The sequence below is a fragment of the Capricornis sumatraensis genome, chromosome 21 (assembly GCF_032405125.1).
Source record: "Capricornis sumatraensis isolate serow.1 chromosome 21, serow.2, whole genome shotgun sequence".
In the NCBI taxonomy this organism is placed as follows: domain Eukaryota; kingdom Metazoa; phylum Chordata; class Mammalia; order Artiodactyla; family Bovidae; genus Capricornis; species Capricornis sumatraensis.
This window is the reverse complement of record NC_091089.1, coordinates 44,425,389-44,443,464: the sequence shown is the minus strand read 5'-3', so window position 1 is coordinate 44,443,464 and position 18,076 is coordinate 44,425,389. Positions and strand designations below refer to the sequence as shown.

The following is an 18,076-nucleotide window of genomic DNA, read 5'->3' as shown; positions in this document are numbered from 1 at the left end:
CTTTCTAGAATAAATGCAATTTGTGACCTGTATTAATGATTTTAGTATAAAATGGGAAAACTGGATTAAAATATTTGTCTTTTAACTAGTTTGGTAACTTCTTTGAAACTTGTGCACATCCTGGGCCGGTAGCAGGGCCTCCCCACTGAGGGCGAGTATGCACCCCGGTTCCCACCCCCCACACCACCTGGGGGGGGGCGGTCTTCACTCCCCGGAAAGGCCTCTGAGCCCAGGTCTGTGCGTGCGAGGGGATGGTGAAGCCTGCCCGCCCCACGTCTGGCAAGTGAGATGCCGCATGGACAAGCTTCGTGAAGGCTGTGAGAGATGCTTGCTCGTGGTTTCCGTTCTGCCTTCTCAGCTGGTGGGCACTCCCCAGGCGTGTCGTGAGCCCACTGTGACCTCAGACCTCGGGGATCCACAGGCTGCTTCCTGCACTTGTCATTACAGATGAGCCTCTGGTTCCTCCTCTTTCATTATAACTGGATGTTTGTGCTCTGGGAACGTTTGTGGACAGATTCACGGAGACGAACAAAAAAGCACACAGGTAATGTGTGACGCAGGTAATAAGGGCAGAGCCGCAGAGTAAAAAGTGATGGGGGTGGCGGGCAGGCGTTAGGGGAACACGTCTGTGAGTCAATGTAAGAGTAGAGATGGAAGGAGGTAAGGCCTCTTGATGTCAGCCTAGTTTCTGAGATGCATGTTCTCTGCTATTAGGCTATAAAGATATACTACTGTCCCTTCCCCCACATTTCAGTTCAGTAAATTAATTAGAATTCTACACTAGATCAAACCAGTCAGTCCTAAACGAAATCAACCCTGAATATTCATTGGAAGGACTGATGCTGAAACTGAATCTCCAATACATTGGCCACCTGATGCAAAGAACTGACTTATTAGAAAAGAACCTGATGCTGGGAAAGATTGAAAGCAGGAGGAGAAGGGGATGACAGAGGATGAGGTGCTTGGATGGCATCACCAACTCAATGGACATTGAGTTTGAGCAAGCTCTGGGAGATGGTGAATCAGACTCGACTGAGCAACTGAACAACAGCTATACTAGTAGCTGCATTTTTTTTTGAAGCAGTGGCAAGAATAACAGTCCGTTTTGGGGTGAAGAACCTGGATTTAGGGTCAGCTAGAGCATCAGCCAGCTCCTCCCGTGGCACTGGGCCATGTCCTCACCGTCGGGTCCTGAGCTGGATTCCAGGGGCCTCCACACAGCGGGCAGGGGAGGACGCCTGAGTGATGGTCAAGGCTTCTCGCCGTGGGCCACCTCCGTCAGAGCTCAAAAGAAGGTGAGGTTGGCCTGTCAGCTCCTGATCGCGGCTTTCTCTAGTCACCCTTAGGGGTGAATGGAGCGGCAGGTGGAGCCTCTGAGGACGGGAGGACACCGGCCCCCAGGGGCAGTGAAACCCAGCGGACTCAGACACTGATGCCTCCGTGCTTCTCCCAGGTCCCCCAGAGGCTAAAAGAGACCACAATCTGGTAAGTACCCAAAATGAACAGGATTTGTGCTGGTGGCATTTAGTGTTGGGCGGCTCCTCGCGGGAGTAACTCTGTGCTGCTGCGGGACTCTGAGTGACCTGAGTGAACAGGAAACTTTTTCCAGATTGGAGCCTCCTGCCTGGCCAGTGTCCTTGAATGTCGCCCCTCCTGCAGCCCCTTTGTCGCCTGCCTCCCTCCAGCCAGGCCTGCTCCCAGGTCCCCCATGTCCCCATGGGGGAGTCCCCCTTGAGCCTCTCCCAAGTACCTGAGTGTCCCTCCCTAACAAAACCCACCACCCAAGGCCACCAGCCCTCTGTGACTCCTAGAGGCTTAGGGGTTGCCTTTGTGCCTGTGAGCTTCCCCTTGAAGCCCCCGAGGCCCTTGTGGTGCCAGACCCTGCAGTCTTTCTGGAACTCTCTGGAACCGTAAATTGGTGAGGGCTGAGTCCACAGCTGGCCTGATGACGCAGCCCACAGGGTCCCTCCCACCTCTGTGTGGCACTGGGTGGGCCTGCTCCTGGCAGCCCGTCCCCAGCGGGTGGGCACCAGGACCCTGGGGGGTGGCGAGGGGCAGTGTGTTGGAGATAGGGAGCAGCGGAGATAGGGAGCAGCCAATATGAAACTGACCCCAACAGGGAAAGCGCTGTGTCTCAGGCACCAGCTGCCAGCACTGCCCTCTCTGAGGTTCCAGGAGATGGAAGCAGTGGGCAGCGGGAGGAAAAAGCAGAGGCGCCCAGGAGCCCAGAGTTGAGCCCCTGCCTCCGGAATGGTGGGAGTCCTCCAGCCCAGAGCAGGTGAGCCTGGGAGCAGGCCTTTGAGGCTCCCCACCTTTGCCTTTGTGAACGCGTCGAGCCCCGTGGGGCGATGACCTGCCAGGGTCGGAGCTGGACGTGGGGTAGATGACTGTGGGGAGGGCAGTCCAGCTCTCGCCCTCCACCAGCAACTCCAAACTGGGGGTTTTGTGACCGCTTGAAAGTGAGGGTTTTGAGCCGGTGGAGATTTGACTTTGAGGACATTTTGACTATTTATAAACAGAGTTCCTACTGTGACCCATTTTTGTTGAAGGCCTCTTCTGCCGTGAACCCTACTAAGTCAGTACTCTGCAGTGTTTACGTAGGGGACTAACCGACTAGTTTTAGTCCGATCTTACGAAAGTTATTTTCCTTTTAAATTTTTTTCCTAGAAAACCTAAGTGATCAGATTTTAGTCCCTGGAATGTTTTACAGCACTATTATAGCTTGATTTCTGCTGAATCTTTTTGAGGACACATTTTGCTGGTTTAAATTTGACAAAATCAGACACAGTTTTAGCCTAACCACGTGACTCTTTCACCTTCATCAGCTGTGTTTCATGTTCAGGAGTCAGCGGTGGCGGTTGAATGGCTGCAGACGTCTCCTGGGGGGACTGGTGTCTTCAGATGCTCCATGGCGCAGGCTATCAGCCACTCCTGCACTGGGCGACCGCTCATCCCAGGGTGTTCCAGTGAGAGCGGGTGGGCAAAGGGTGATATGAGGACGGCCTCACAGCGAGCAGTGCCAGGCCCGGAGGGCATTCCCTGTGGCTCAGACAGAACAGAGACAGTGGAGAGTACGTGCCTGTGCACGTGCAGGTGTGTGTGTGTATAAGTGTGTGGGTGTGTACATGCTCATGGTGAGGCTGCCACCTGTCTTTGATCGTCCTTCATTTGGAGATTTTTCTGGACTCTTATAGTGTGTTTTGGCTTTCAAGTATCTTGAGTAGGTGATTTAGGACAGTGCTGCTCAAACATCGCTATGCATTCAGTCACCCTGGAGCCCATGAAAATACAGCCAGTGACCCAGCAAGTCTAGGTGAGGCCTGAGGCCAGTGCTCCTACCAGAGCAGGGGGACCCCGTGGCTGTGGGGTCCTGCCTTGCCCAGATTAACACTGTTTCCATAACTTTCTTAAGCCTCATCAAAAACGACTGTTCCACACTCAGTATTTGCATTTTATTTCCTGAGTTGCAAGTCAGTGCTTTGAGACGCTCTGGGTGTCATGCCCACAGGTGACAGGTGGTCACAGCCTCAGCAGCTGCGATGGCAGTGCAGAGCTGAGCTGCACGTGGGTGAGCCCAGAGCCTGGGGTTCCCAGGGCTGCCCTCCTGCAGGCCCGGTGGGCACAGTGGGTGAGAGCAGAGGGGAAGGATGTCTCCTATTAAAGCAGCTTCTCTGGTGCCTGAATTATAGCCCCCAGGTGGCAGCGTCAGCCCTGGTGCGCCTGCTCAGTGGGTGTCCCCACGCTTTTACACGCAAGGCCAAGAGCCAAACCTGGTCAGTTGTAATCCGTTCTGCTCCTCCAGGCCCACCTGCTCGAGCTGTCAGCAGGCCGTGCGTGTTCTCCTGCACTCACCACACTGGGTCCCCCCACCTCCCCCTACCCGCCTCCCCCAAGTGTCACCAGCTCTGACCTGCACACCGCTAGGGACCTATTTACCCTTTTGTATCAGGGTCATCAGCCCAGTTGCTACTTGAGATGCTAAGGCAGCGCTAAGTTGCTTTCGTCTTGTCTGACTCTTTGCGACCATCCCCTGCCAGGCTCCCCTGTGCGTGGAATTCTCTAGGCAAGGATGCTGGGGTGGGCTGCCATTCCCTCTTCTAGAGCATCCTCCCAGCCCAGGGATCAGACCCGTCTCTTAATGTCTCCTGCATTGGCAGGCGGGCTCTTCACCATCAGTGCCATCTGGGCCCTTAAGGCAGGGCACGCCAGACTGAAAATAAACAGAAAAGGAGAGGAAAGCCAGTAAAGACAGCTTTTGAGGTCACTGCTTTAGGCAAAAAGTCTCAGGGGAAAAAAAAAAAAAAAGATACCCAATGAAGTGTGGAACAATCTTACGTTCAAATACTAATCACAGTTGACCTGAAATTCCACTGTAACAGGGCGTCTGTGTACATGGCTGCCTCCTGGTAACGCCAACTGATGTCAACAGACAACTGGGAGCCACACCTCTGCTTGGGGCCTCTGTCCCCAGGGGGGTGGACCATGTGTGCTGTGGGCGCCGCGCCACCGGCCGAGCTAAGGTTTCATCCAGAGAACGCGCAGGCCCTTCCGCACTGCCGCCCCTGGCGTGAAGCCCCCAGCATCGAGTTAACCTTGCAGCAGTAGAGGACACACTTTTTTATCCCCATGTGAGAAGCAATGGAGTTTGGGGTGGGCCCTCCTTTGGAATGCTGCCAATACCCCCTCCACCCTGCAACTCCCAGAGGGCAGCCCTTGCTTTCTCCAGTTGCAGCCGGGATGTGCAGCGCTGCCTGCAGCTGTGAGGCCTGGGACACTCGGCTCAGAAGAGCACCACGCTTGTCCGTTCCCCCTGCGCCCAGCTGTTCCGATCTTGTCGGAGGTTGGGGCCCAGGTTGTCGGTTGGTGCCAGCTCATCCCCTCTCAGACTAAGGGGATGTGGAGTGTCGGCAGCTACACCTTAGGGCTCTGAGCCTCGGTCTTGACTCGGGCCCCAGATGGTGAGAGGTTTGTGCACAGCCCTGGCCTGAATTAACTACAGCTTCAGCTCTCCCAGAAATGAATCTTAAACCAGTCAATCAGGAAGCGCCTGACAACGCCCGACATCTAAAGGCAGGTACACACCTCATTTCATTGTGCTCAGCAAATTTTTTTTTTCTTTAACAAATTGAAGGTTTGTAGCAACCTTGAGTCGCAACCTTGAGTCAAGCAAGTCTATCCAATAGCAACTTTTAAAAATTAAGGCATGTACGTTGTTTTATGCAAAATGCTACTGCACACTTAACAGACTACAGTGTAATGTAAACGTAACTTTTATAAGCACTGGGAAACCAAAGCCTTCCTGTGACATGTTTCATTGCAATATTCTCCTTACTGGGGTGTCCTGGAACCAAACCTACCACGTCTCCAGGTCTGCTGGCATGACCTCACAATAACCCACCCAGCTTTAGCCCAAGGTGACTTCCTGTTCCTGCTCCTTGGAACTCCTTTTAGCTGCTAGAGTACGTGCTGCCTGATTCAAGTCACTTTTATTCAAATCAACTTTTAATGTTTTTCTAGGCCCCAATTCTTGATTAACAGTTGTAGCATCAGACGGGCCCAGAGGAGCCCCCGATGGTCCAGTGAGCAGCACACTGCCAGGCGCAGGTACTCACTGGGCCCCACAGCTTTGTTATCCTGAGCCATCAGACTCTATCTGAACATTTCTTCTTCCGGTCTGGGTCCTGGAAATCGGCTGTGTCAGACTAGGTCGTACTGAGAAACAGGACTGGGTCCAGATTCGACTGGGTCTGAGTTGTGAGCCAGCCACATCTGTGGTTAAACCAGGTCTGACTTCGGCTCAGCTGGGTCCTTGAGGCCTCACGTGAGTAAAGGTCTGAGGATGAACAAGCAGGTAATGGTACCAAAGGTGATCCTGAATCAGCGTCTGTAGAAGAAAGCTTTTAACCTAGAGGAGTTTCTGTCTCCTCCTCCACAGCGTCCGTTGACCAGGAAGACACCCCCGGACACAACTTGTCCCAGGGCCTGCAGAGGGAAGCCTGGGGAAACTGGAGAAGCCGGTAGAGGGCGAGAATCCTGCCAAAGCCAGCTCTGCTAGCGTCCGCCATGGTGCCTGGTGGCGAGGGAGGGGAAATGTTCTGTTGTCACCTGCTTTCCAGATCCAGACCAGCAGGCAGAGTCCTTGTGAGAACTGAGTGGTAACTGTGATATGTGTGCTTTCAGGCACCCACTGGTTGTTGACCTTTTCTCTCTTGGGGACAGATGTTACCTTCTTACTGGTCTCATTTTGTGTCCTGAGAACTAGGCTTAGTTGCCATCAGGTTGATGAGGCAGAACTGAGGGCCGCACCCCATTTGCTGCTAGCGTCCTACTGACTCGCCAGCTCTCAGGGGAATCATCTAAAGAGCTCCTCCTTTGGGCCCTTTAGGGGTGGCTCTGGATTTTGGGGGCATCTGTTGCACCCTCTTTGGGGACACCCCTTGCATTCATGGGGTTGTTCACTGTCAGGAATACTGACCAAACCTGGACAAGATATGTGAAAGTTTTTTTTTTTTTCTAGGTAGCTCTATGGTCAGAAGTTGGCCAAATTAGAAACGGATATTCAGAGCCTAATATGAACTTTCTTTAAGCCTTCTCTCCAAAGCTGGAATGAAACTGTATACCCACAGAGAAAGAAAAACATTCTGAAGCCTTTAGAATGTTTTAGGAAGTCCTTCTGCAAAGACACACAGCTCTAAACCTAGGACATGGGACCTTTTGACTTTCATCTTGACTGACCTCACTGATACGAAGAAGCAAAAGGAAGATGATGAGGTCGGGAGGGTGGGCAGCACGTTGGTACCATGACTCATCTCTTGGAAGAATTTAACAACAGCACTTGTCTCACAAACTGTCTTTCCAAGAACAGTAATGTGGCTCTAGAAACAAACCAAACCTCCACCTGTGCTTTTTCTCCAGTCCTCAAACCTCCCTGTTCACCCCAGAAGGCTTCAGTTCAGTTCAGTCGCTCAGTCGTGTCCGATTCTTTGAGACCCCATGAATCGCAGCATGCCAGGCTTCCCTGTCCATCACCAACTCCCAGAGTTCACTCAGACTCACATCCATTGAGTCAGTGATGCCATCCAGCCATCTCATCCTCTGTCGTCCCCTTCTCTCCCTGCCCCCAATCCCTCCCAGCATCAGAGTCTTTTCCAATGAGTCAACTCTTCCCATGAGGTGGCCAAAGTACTGGAGTTCCAGCTTTAGCATCATTCCTTCCAAAGAACACCCAGGACTGATCTCCTTTAGAACGGACTGGTTGGATCTCTTTGCAGTCCAAGGGACCCTCAAGAGTCTGCTCAAACACCACAGTTCAAAAGCATCAATTCTTCGGCACTCAGCTTTCTTCACAGTCCAACTCTCACATCCATACATGACCAAAGGAAAAACCATAGCTTTGACCAAACGGACCTTAGTTGGCAAAGTAATGTCTCTGCTTTTCAATATGCTATCTAGGTTGGTCATAACCTTTCTTCTATGAAGTAAGCGTCTTTTAATTTCATGGCTGCAGTCACCATCTGCAGTGATTTTGGAGCCCCCCAAAATAAAGTCTGACACTGTTTCTACTGTTTCCCCATCTATTTCCCATGAAGTGATGGGACCAGATGCCATGATCTTAGTTTTCTGAATGTTGAGCTTTAAGCCAACTTTTTCACTCTCCTCTTTCACTTTCATCAAGAGGCTTTTTAGTTCCTCTTCACTTTCTGCCATAAAGGTGGTGTCATCTGAATATCTGAGGTTATTGATATTTCTCCCGGCAATCTTGATTCCAGCTTGTGCTTCTTCCAGCCCAGCGTTTCTCATGATGTACTCTGCATATAAGTTAAATAAGCAGGGTGACAATATACAGCCTTGATGTACTCCTTTTCCTATTTGGAACCAGTCTGTTGTTCCATGTCCAGTTCTAACTGTTGTTTCCTGACCTGCATACAGGTTTCTCAAGAGGCAGGTCAGGTGGTCTGTTATTCCCATCTCTTTCAGAATTTTCCACAGTTTATTGTGACCCACAAAGTGAAAGGCTTTGGCATAGTCAATAAAGCAGAAATAGATAATTTTTCTGGAACTCTCTTGCTTTTTTGATGATCCAGCAGATGTTGGCAATTTGATCTCTGGTTCCTCTGCCTTTTCTAAATCCAGCTTGAACATCAGGGAGTTCATGGTTCATGTATCGCTGAAGCCTGGGTTGGAGAATTTTAAGCATTACCTTACTAGCGTGTGAGATGAGTGCAACTGTACGGTAGTTTGAGCATTCTTTGGCATTGCCTTTCTTGGGATTGGAATGAAAACTGACCTTTTCCAGTCCTGTGGCCACTGCTGAGTTTTCCAAATGTGCTGGCATATTGAGTGCAGCACTTTCACACCATCATCTTTCAGGATTTGAAATAGCTCAACTGGAATTCCATCACCTCCATCCACTAGCTTTGTTCGTAGTGATGCTTTCTAAGGCCCACTTGACTTCACATTCCAGGATGTCTGGCTCTAGGTGAGTGATCATACGATCTTGATTATCTTGGTCGTGAAGATCTTTTTTGTACAGTTCTGTGTATTCTTGCCACCTCTTAATAGCTTCTGCTTCTGTTAGGTCCATACCATTTCTGTCCTTTATCGAGCCCATCTTTGCGTGAAATGTTCCCTTGGTATCTCTAATTTTCTTGAAGAGATCTCCAGTCTTTCCCATTCTGTTGTTTTCCTCTATTTCTTTGCATTGATCGCTGAGGAAGGCTTCCTTATCTCTCCTTGCTATTCTTTGGAACTCTGCATTCAGATGCTTATATCTTTCCTTTTCTCTTCTCTTCTTTTCACAGCTATTTGTAAGGCCTCCCCAGACAGCCATTTTGCTTTTTTGCATTTCTTTTCCATGGGGATGGTCTTGATCCCTGTCTCCTGTACAATGTCATGAACCTAGTCCATAGTTCATCAGGCACTCTATCTATCAGATCTAGGCCCTTAAATCTATTTCTCACTTCCACTGTATAATCATAAGGAATTTGTTTAGGTCATACCTGAATGGTCTAGTGGTTTTCCCTGCTGTCTTCAATTTAAGTCTAAATTTGGTAATAAGGAGCTCATGATCTAAGCCACAGTCAGCTCCCGGTCTTGTTTTTGTTGATTGTATAGAGCGTCTCCATCTTTGGCTGCAAAGAATATAATCAATCTGATTTTGGTGTTGACCATCTGGTGATGTCCATGTGTAGAGTCTTCTCTTGTGTTGTTGGAAGAGGGTGTTTGCTATGACCAGTGTGTTCTCTTGGCAAAATTCTATTAGCCTTTGCCCTGCTTCATTCCATATCCCAAGGCCAAATTTGCCTGTTACTCCAGGTGTTTCTTGACTTCCTACTTTGCATTTCAGTCCCCTATAATGAAAAGGACATCTTTTGGGGGTGTTAGTTCTAAAAGGCCTTTAGGTCTTCATAGAACCGTTCAACATCAGCTGCTTCAGCGTTACTGGTTGGGGCACAGACTTGGATTACTGTGATATTGAATAGTTTGCCTTGGAAATGAACAGAGATCATTCTGTTGTTTTTGAGATTGCATCCAAGTACTGCATTTCAGACTCTTCTGAAATGGCTACTCCATTTCTTCTGAGGGATTCCTGTCCGCAGTAGTAGATACAGTGGTCATCTGAGTTAAATTCACCCATTCCAGTCCATTTTAGTTTGCTGATTCCTAGAATGTTGACGTTCACTCTTGCCATCTCCTGTTTGACCACTTCTGATTTGCCTTGATTCATGGACCTGACATTCCAGGTTCCTATGCAGTATTGCTCTTTATAGCATCAGACCTTGCTTCTATCACCAGTCACATCCACAGCTGGGTATTGTTTTTGCTTTGGCTCCATCCCTTTATTCTTTCTGGAGTTATTTCTCCACTGATCTCCAGTAGCATATTGGGCACCTACTGACCTGGGGAGTTCCTCTTTCAGTATCCTATCATTTTGCCTTTTCATACTGTTCAGAAGGCTTGCAGACATCAAAAAGACAGGGATTTAGGGAGCGGAAGTCCTTCCCCGGTGGGACTTGCATTCTTTCTCTGTGCCTCTGGGCTGTAAGTGCTCTCCCTGCTTTCTCTAAGCAGTTCTCATCAGAGGAGAGGATTCTGAAGACTAGGGCTGTGTTACACTCTACTGTATAGCAGTGATTCAGTTATATATTCAACTTTTAAATATTCTTTTCCACTGTGGTTTACCACATTGAATACAGGTCCCTGTGTTGTACACAGGACCTTGTTTATCCATCCTGTATGTAATATTTGCACCTGTTAATCCCAGCCTCCCAGTTGCTCCCTCCCCCTTGGAAACCACGTCTGTTCTCTGTTTCATAGATAAATTCATTTGTGTCATATTTTAGATTATAAGCGGTAACATATTTGTCTTTTTCTTACTATAATAATCTCTAATTGCATCCACGTTGCTGCAAATGGCATTATTTTGTGTTTTAATGGGCTTCTCTCATAGCTCGGTAAAGAATCTGCCTGCAATGCAGGAGACCCCGGTTCGAGATCTGCTGGAGAAGGGATAGGTCTACCCACTCCAGTATTCTTGAGCTTTCCTTGTGGCTCAGGTGGTAAAGAATCCACCTGCAATGCGGGAGACCTGGGTTTGATCCCTGAGTTGGGAAGATCCCCTGAAGAAGGGAAAGGTTACCCACTCCAGTATTCTGGCCTGGAGAATTCCATGGACTCTATAGTCCATGGGGTTGCAAAGAGTTGGACACGACTGAGCGACTTCCACTTTTCATGGCTGAATAATCTTCTATTGTATATGTGTACCACATCTTTATCCATTCTTCCTGATGGGCATTTGGCTTGTCACCATGTCTTGGCTATTGTAAATAGTGCTGCTATGAACATAGAGGTGTATGTATCGTTTTGAATCATAGTTTTGTCTGGATATATGCCAAGAGTGGACTGCTAGATCGTATGGTAATTATATTTTTAGTTTTTTAAGGAGCCACCATACTGGTTTCCACCGTCCCTGGACCAGTTTATATTCCTACCAACAGTGTAGGAGGGTTCCCTTCTCTCCACACCTTCTCCAGCATTTTTAGACTTGTTAATGATGGCCATTCTGACTGCTGTGAGGTCGTACCTCATTGTAGTTTTGATTTCCGTTTCTCTAATAGTTAGCAATGATGAGCTATCTCCTCATGTGCCTAGGGGCCATCTGTGTTTCTTCTTTGGAGAAGTGTTTTTTAGATCTCCTACCCATTGTTGGATAGGATTATTTGTGTTTTTTGTTGAGTTGTATTAGCTGATTATACACTTTTGGAAGTTGTGTTGACATCATTTGCAAATATTTTCTCCCATTTTGCAAGTTGTGTTTTCATTTTGTTCATTGGTTTCCTTTGCTGTGCAGAAACTTATAAATTTGATTAAGTCCCATTTGTCTATTTTTGATTTTATTTCTATTCCCTTGGAAGACTGACCTAAGAAAACATTGGTATGATTTATGTCACAGAATGTTTTCTCTCTGTTCTCTTCTAGAAATGCTACAGTGTGTTTAAAATCATGGCTAAAATTTTAAACAGACACTACAAGGTATCTCCTTATGTCTATCTTTATGTATGTCTACCTCCAAATGGTATTGCCAGAGTTAATTTGTAAAGAGCTCTATTTAATTAGGTTATATAGACAGGTGTGACATAAATCATATATTCTCAGAAATATGGAAACTAACCTTAATGTTTTTCAGGTTCATATGATCTAGGATAATATTCAGTAAATAAAAGCTAGTTTAAGTCTGTTGGTTTAAGTAAAACAGGCATGTCATTAAAGTTATTGACATAAAATATAATATTTTTATTCTACCTAGGTTTGCTAAAAAATAAGCTGTTATCTCTGTTACAGAATTTGTCAGCAAGAAAGATAACTTAAGATGATTAGCTGTTTAACATCTTGTGAGATTTTCATGACTGAACATAATTGCTGAGAACAAGTGAATTAAATAGAGGTAAGATAAACATTTATAAATCAACCTTCCAAACAATAGCTTTATACTTTACCGGTATGTCTACTTAAAAATAGTTTTCAAAATCTTTTTGGTAACTTGAAACCTTAAACTTATACTGAGAGAAGTTAAGTGATGGACATTCATTAGATATCACTGAATATCTAGATCATTTCCAAATAAAATAAAAATTCTGACACATTAATTACTGAACAAATTTTTATCCACTTTTGGTTTTAAAGATATTTGGGTCTCTCTGTAAACAAGTTTTGTGCCCCATTGGAAAATTTAACAAGGATAAATGTGCTTCTAGAAATTATAAAATTATTATTAATTTTCCAGTCCACAGAATGCTAGTGCTAAGGTAGTGTTCACCAAGAATTAAGGATTCTAAGGGTTAAGAACTCTAATCACTAAGTCAGTGATAGTAACCACTCAGTATGAAAAGTAGATAAGGAAAGTAAAATGACAGTCCCAGGATAAGAAAGAGGAGGAAATCTGGGACAGAGCCTGGATGGACAGCACAGGATGCAGAATGTCTGTGGAAAAGGAAGTGTGTATGCGGTCAAGCAGGCTAAGATTGAAATGGATTAAAGCTTTTCTAAAAAATTAGTTTTATCATTAAAATACACTGGTGCAAAATTAAGAATTTGATTTTTCCCTCAGTTAAAAGGATAAAAAGTTCTCTTAGATTATTGTTCTGCTCTTTATATTATAAAGAAAGAGTTTGTGTTTACCTTTCAAGTAATCTGTGTGGACAGCAAAAATTTTCTGTTACAAGAATAACTGACTCTGTTTCACGTTATTTTTATCAGGTCTTCACTGAACAAAACCCAGTCTTCTAAACATTAAGAGCACTGACTTTTAAGGTAAACTTCTGTATTTCCCTTTAATATCTGCTACTGTCACCTTGCTTAAATAGATAATTAAGTATCACTGTATCAATGATCTGTGATCCTACTGAATTAAATGTTCAATCCTTTTGACATTTTCTCATCAAATTACTAAATAGAGGGACTTCCCTGGTGATCCAGTGGTTAAGACTTCATGCTTCCACTCCAAGGGGCGCAGGTTCCATCCCTGGTTGGGGAACTAAGATCCCTCATGCTGCAGCCAAGAAATTTAAAAACAAAGAAAAAAAACTACTCAGAGTCCTTTTACCTCAAAGTAAACTTGGGCTGGATGGCATCACTGACTCGATGGACGTGAATCTGAGTGAACTCCTGGAGTTGGTGATGGACAGGGAGGCCTGGCATGCTGCAATTCATGGGGTCGCAAAGAGTCGGACACGACTGAGCGACTGAACTGAACTGAAACTCACGTTTTCCAGGAGCCCTCTAGGAAATCAAAAGATTTGCCCTCATCTTGTAAATGAGATGTTAAATACTTGGGAAGAATTGTCAAATAAGAAATGATAATGATAAACCTTAGGTTATATTTGTGGGGACATATGTTCCTAATATGTATTCCAGAAATTGTCTGAAGTTTCTAGAAATGTATCAATACTTTAGGATAATTATTGGACAGTGAGAGTATTGCATGCCACAGAAATAACTGCATTTCCTTATCAAATGAAACCTCATCTGCTCTTTAATCACGGGCATTTTTAAGTCTTTTGTCCTTTACAGACAGTTACTGTTTTACACATATGCTTTTGGAAAGAGCAGATTTATGGAAAGCATCCTACAAAAGGCTCTTGACCACTAACACCACTGCCAAGTTACAAGGTGTGGAACCTCAGCTGTGTATTTCACAACTGAAGAAGGCCCCACCAGACATCTGGTCCTGTGCAAATGCTGGAGATCACAAATCAAACCAACCAGGAAGAGAAGTGGCTGACATCATGGTAAGATGCCCCCTCCCAAGAGGACTGAGAACATTTCTCTCCACTCCTCCTTCCCTCTCTGATGCTCCTTTTCCCAACTGCTACCCCAGGAAGGCCTCTCTGGGTCTTCTACTCACCTTCTGTGAACCTTCCTCCAGCCTGGAAAGGGAATGCTATTGTCTCAGGCTATCATACAACAGGGTCTGACACACATCTGAAGATCCTGTAGTTCTGTCCATCACAAACTCTGCCCTGATGCCCAGAGCGACAGTTGCTCTGGAGCAAACTCACCCTTCTCTCGATCATATCAAGACCCTGGGTCTATTTCTCCACCTCTGGTTGGCAACTCCCAAGCTGAGGGAATACTGCATCTAGGTGCTGGGCGGAGAAAGGGGCACCAGCACAAAACCACCCATGCAGCCTGCAGATCCTGGCATTTCCCCTCCTGAGGCTCAGACTAAGCCACAGTTAGCACAAGGCATTCGTGATTCAAAAATCCCTACCCTTGGCAGCTCTCCACTGCCCTGGCTAGAAGGTGCAAGAGGCTGTGGTCAGGGACCGCTCCTAAACTCTTCCAGACACTGCAGATGCTGCTGATAAAGCAAGAGCTGCCCAACAAAACCCTGACTGGCCAGAGTTGTTCTTGACTCCAGAAAACTGTGCGATTGATTACCTTTAGCTGAGCACTGAGGTGTCCACTCTGGCCAACACTGCTTGCTGCGTCTGGATAACAGCCCTGGGGAAGCGGAAACTCGGCTCCCTGAGGTCACTGAACAAGCTGCTGGGCTGCAGAAAGCAGTGTCTTCAGCAGGCTCTTTCCTGACTTACATGACTTTGGTGTAGGTCTCAGGGCCCCAGACATTCACTGGTGATGATCCTGCTGGGAAAGCCTTAATGTGTGTTTGTAGCACTCACCAGCAAGCAGACCAAGATCTCCCTAAGACTGGAGCAACAACAGAAAAGGAGCAGAAAGAACCACCAACTTAAAGACTGTGAACCAAGGTCAGGACCTGTGAATGCCACAAATTTAGCAAAATCTGTGCGAGTTCCAGTGCGGCAGTTGAGAGGAGCTCCAGTGCCTTAAATCTCAATCAGGATTCTCAGGCTGAGAGTCTGATTAAAAGGTAAGTTAGCAGGCCCAAAACAGAGTCGCCTAAAGGAAGCCCGGCTCTCACCAAACTTGAGACCATCAGTGTCGGCTCCCCTAGAACCCGAGCCTGAAACCATCAGCCTGGAATCACGTGACCTGCACCAAAGAGATGACCCACTGGACAGACAGACCCCTGCCATCACCTACAAGACAGTAACCTGGCCAAACCCACCTTCCTGCCCAACTGGGCCAGCTGACCAGGCATCACTCACACAAGCCACTGCAGATCCAGTCCAGACAGCTGCTCAGCACCAGCGGGGGTGGGGAGGGACACAAAGTGAGTTAGCACAAAACGTCCTGCTCACAAGCAGACCTTGAAGGCACATCAGACCAGCTTCAGTGCACTCAGGTATTTCAAAGGAAGAACGGGCACAGAAAACAAGAAGCTTTTTTTCTCCCTCAAATGGCTGTTGAATTTATTTGCTTAATCAATAATGGTCCTGGCAAAAATTAGTTTACCAACGCTGAGACAACTGTAATGAAATACTGATTTTAAAAATTCATGACACCATGATAGAAATTAAGAGTTTACACAAACAAAAAAGAAACCTTCAGTATTGCCAGCAAATATAAAATAAATGTAACATGACCGACAGGACAGCAAGAAGGCTTTTATACATTTATATTTGACACCTGACCATATTTTCAGTCACCATAATATCTTCTCTCCAGGTTTAAAAAAATAGTATGCTGATTTCTATAACAAAGCTTTTTTTTCGTACAAAAATCAAATAATGGCCAACAAGTCACAACAGTGCAATAGGTAGAGAATAAAAAACCGCAGTTAACCAGGTGCTGAAATAAATACTAACCAGGAGAAGAGGATGCGCCCTCAGGGGGTGTTTCCATCACCGGGACGTGTGGGTTTGTCTTCACAGTCCAGAGCCTCTCGGAGCCACTTACTTGGACCCAGCAGCACTGGACCCCGGTGCCTGTGAGCCGGATGCCACGGGTAACCAAGGTCGTGGGGGGAGGGGGTGGTCAGGACCACGGCTGACTCCCGAGGAAGTCCGATTCCTAGTACTCAGCCTGGCCCACCGGGCGTCCAGCAGCAGTTCACCGAGCCTGTGTAGACACCGACTGCAATCCTGTGTGAGCGCGAGGCTACCCATCGATATGGCTTATGCAGGCAAAGACACGCTTACATTCGGGCCCGAACAAGCCAACTACGGCGCTCTGTCCTAATGGAAGGTCGAAGAAACATGCTGTGTGGACGCCCTGGTCCTCCCATGACCGAGGCCACCGGGGTGACTCGGGCGGGGCTGAGAGGGGTGGAGGGGCCGGCCGGTCAGGAAGGAGGCCCCCAGGACCCGCACCGCAGAGGTGTGAAGGCACGGGCGAGTGGCGGCAGCGAGATCCTGGGGACGTGGCGGGCAGGGCGGCCCCGTGTGGCTCCCCCATGAACGAGAGAAAAATCCTGATTCTGCCGTAATAAAAAAGCAAAGAAAGACGATTTTTGGTTTAAAAAGAAGCCACTCAAGGGTTAAAATAGTTATTTAAGTTAACAAAGGAAATGACTCTTCCAAGAAGCCGACCATCTGGGACACGTCTGGGACACCGGTGTGCCGACCAGCCGTGTCTCTGGAGGCCCGCGCGCCCTGGCCGGCTCTCAGATGGGCGTCTCCTTTCGCTCCCTGCCGGGCGACGGCCGCGCCTGCTCCTTGGTGGGCGGGGGCGGCTCTCGGGCACCGGGCTCGGGCTCGGCCAGGGGTTCGGGGCGCGCACGCTGCAGCTGGAGCAGGCGAAGCTGCACCCGCAGCTCGATGATGGCCTCGCGCTCCTCGTGAATGGCCTGGTTCAGGTGGTTGTTCTTGATCTGCAGGGACAGACGCAGCGGCCGGTCAAGGAGGAGTCGCGACCCCAAAAAGCCTGAGCCACTGCCCACGGCCAGCAGATCTGCCTCCCTCTGGGCAGGGCCCCTCCCCATCTCTGGACCCAGGGGGCTCCCTCCTTCCCGGGGGTGTTTTCCTGCTCAGCACTAACACGATCTGTAAACTGTGGGGCAGAGCGAGCTGCTGCCCGGGGCCTGTCTCCCGGCCCCCCAAATGGCTCGAGGCCAGCAACCCCGGGTGGGGCGTCCCGGGTGGGATTCTGTGTTGTGTTGGAGCCCCTGCCAGAAGGAGCGACAGCAGCCCAGGCCCACAGGCCCCGTGTGAGGCGAGGAGCGAGTCCGATAAGCACAACGTGGACCCCAGAGCTCCCGAGGGCAGCGGCCCCGCGCATGCGCACCTCCAGCTCCTCGTTCTGCCGCTGCAGGTCCTGCAGGATGAGCTGCAGTTCGTCCTCGTCCTCGCTCTCGCTCTCGCTGTCCGACGAGTACTCCTCGGTCTCACTGCGGCCGTGCTGTTGGCGGCTGTGCGGGGACAGGACAGGGCGGGGAGCGCGTGACCCACCCGCACAGACAGGCTGGTGGTCTCCTTCCAGGCTGCCCAGCTTTCTAGCGGGTCCACTCGGGACAAGGCCCACCTCAGAGGTAATACAGAAGGTATGGAAGGGGGCGCTCTGCCTGGCCCCGTCACAGGAAGGGCTGAGGCTGGACTGTCCTGCTCTCCCCAGAGTCCAAGTTGAGCCCTGACCCCTGCCCTCACCTCTGGATCTCGGCGATCTCCGCCCGGAGGCGCTCGATCTCTTCCTTCTCCGAGGCAATCTGTCGGCGCAAGAACTGCTCCATGGCTAGGAGCTCCTCCTGCTCAGTCAGGATCTCATTCTCCTAAAGCAGTGACACTGGTGAGCACCTCTGAAAGTCTAAGAAAGGTCGCTCTTCTGGGGTCTCCTCTGTCACCCTGAACTGTTTACACCCATACACACAACACTGGGGCTTCTCTGGTAGTAAAGAATCTGCCTGCAATGCAGGAGACCCGGGTTGCATCCCTAGAGAAGGAAATGGCAACCCACTCCAGTATTCTTGCCTGGGAAATCCCACGGACAGAGGAGCCTGGCAGGCTACAGTCCATGGGATTGTAAGAGTTGGGAGTTGGACAGGACTGAGCAACTAACACTTCACACTTCATACACACACGTTAACACACACGTTATAGGAAAGCTTGTAATGCACACCCCTAAAATACCCAGTTTCCCTAATTTCATGAAAAGCTTTGAGCAAAGGTAGACTAACTTGCTTGGGAGGAATGACTAGATTTTCCTCAAGACATAAAACGGT

At 48.4% G+C, this 18,076-nt stretch overlaps 1 protein-coding gene across 2 annotated transcripts in view; it reads right to left on the bottom strand.

The window, feature by feature from the left end:
* Positions 1-15,304: 15,304 nt before the first annotated feature.
* RALBP1 (ralA binding protein 1) overlaps positions 15,305-18,076 on the bottom strand; it is a 46,094-nt gene continuing 43,322 nt past the window's right edge. For both annotated transcript variants that reach the window (XM_068993604.1, XM_068993605.1), the window contains exons 8-10: positions 17,505-17,626; positions 17,146-17,269; positions 15,305-16,732 (exon numbers count right to left, since the gene is read on the bottom strand). In XM_068993604.1, coding sequence (XP_068849705.1) covers positions 16,526-16,732; positions 17,146-17,269; positions 17,505-17,626 — 453 coding nt within the window. In that variant the 3' untranslated portion in view covers positions 15,305-16,525. The remainder of the gene's footprint in view (positions 16,733-17,145; positions 17,270-17,504; positions 17,627-18,076) is intronic.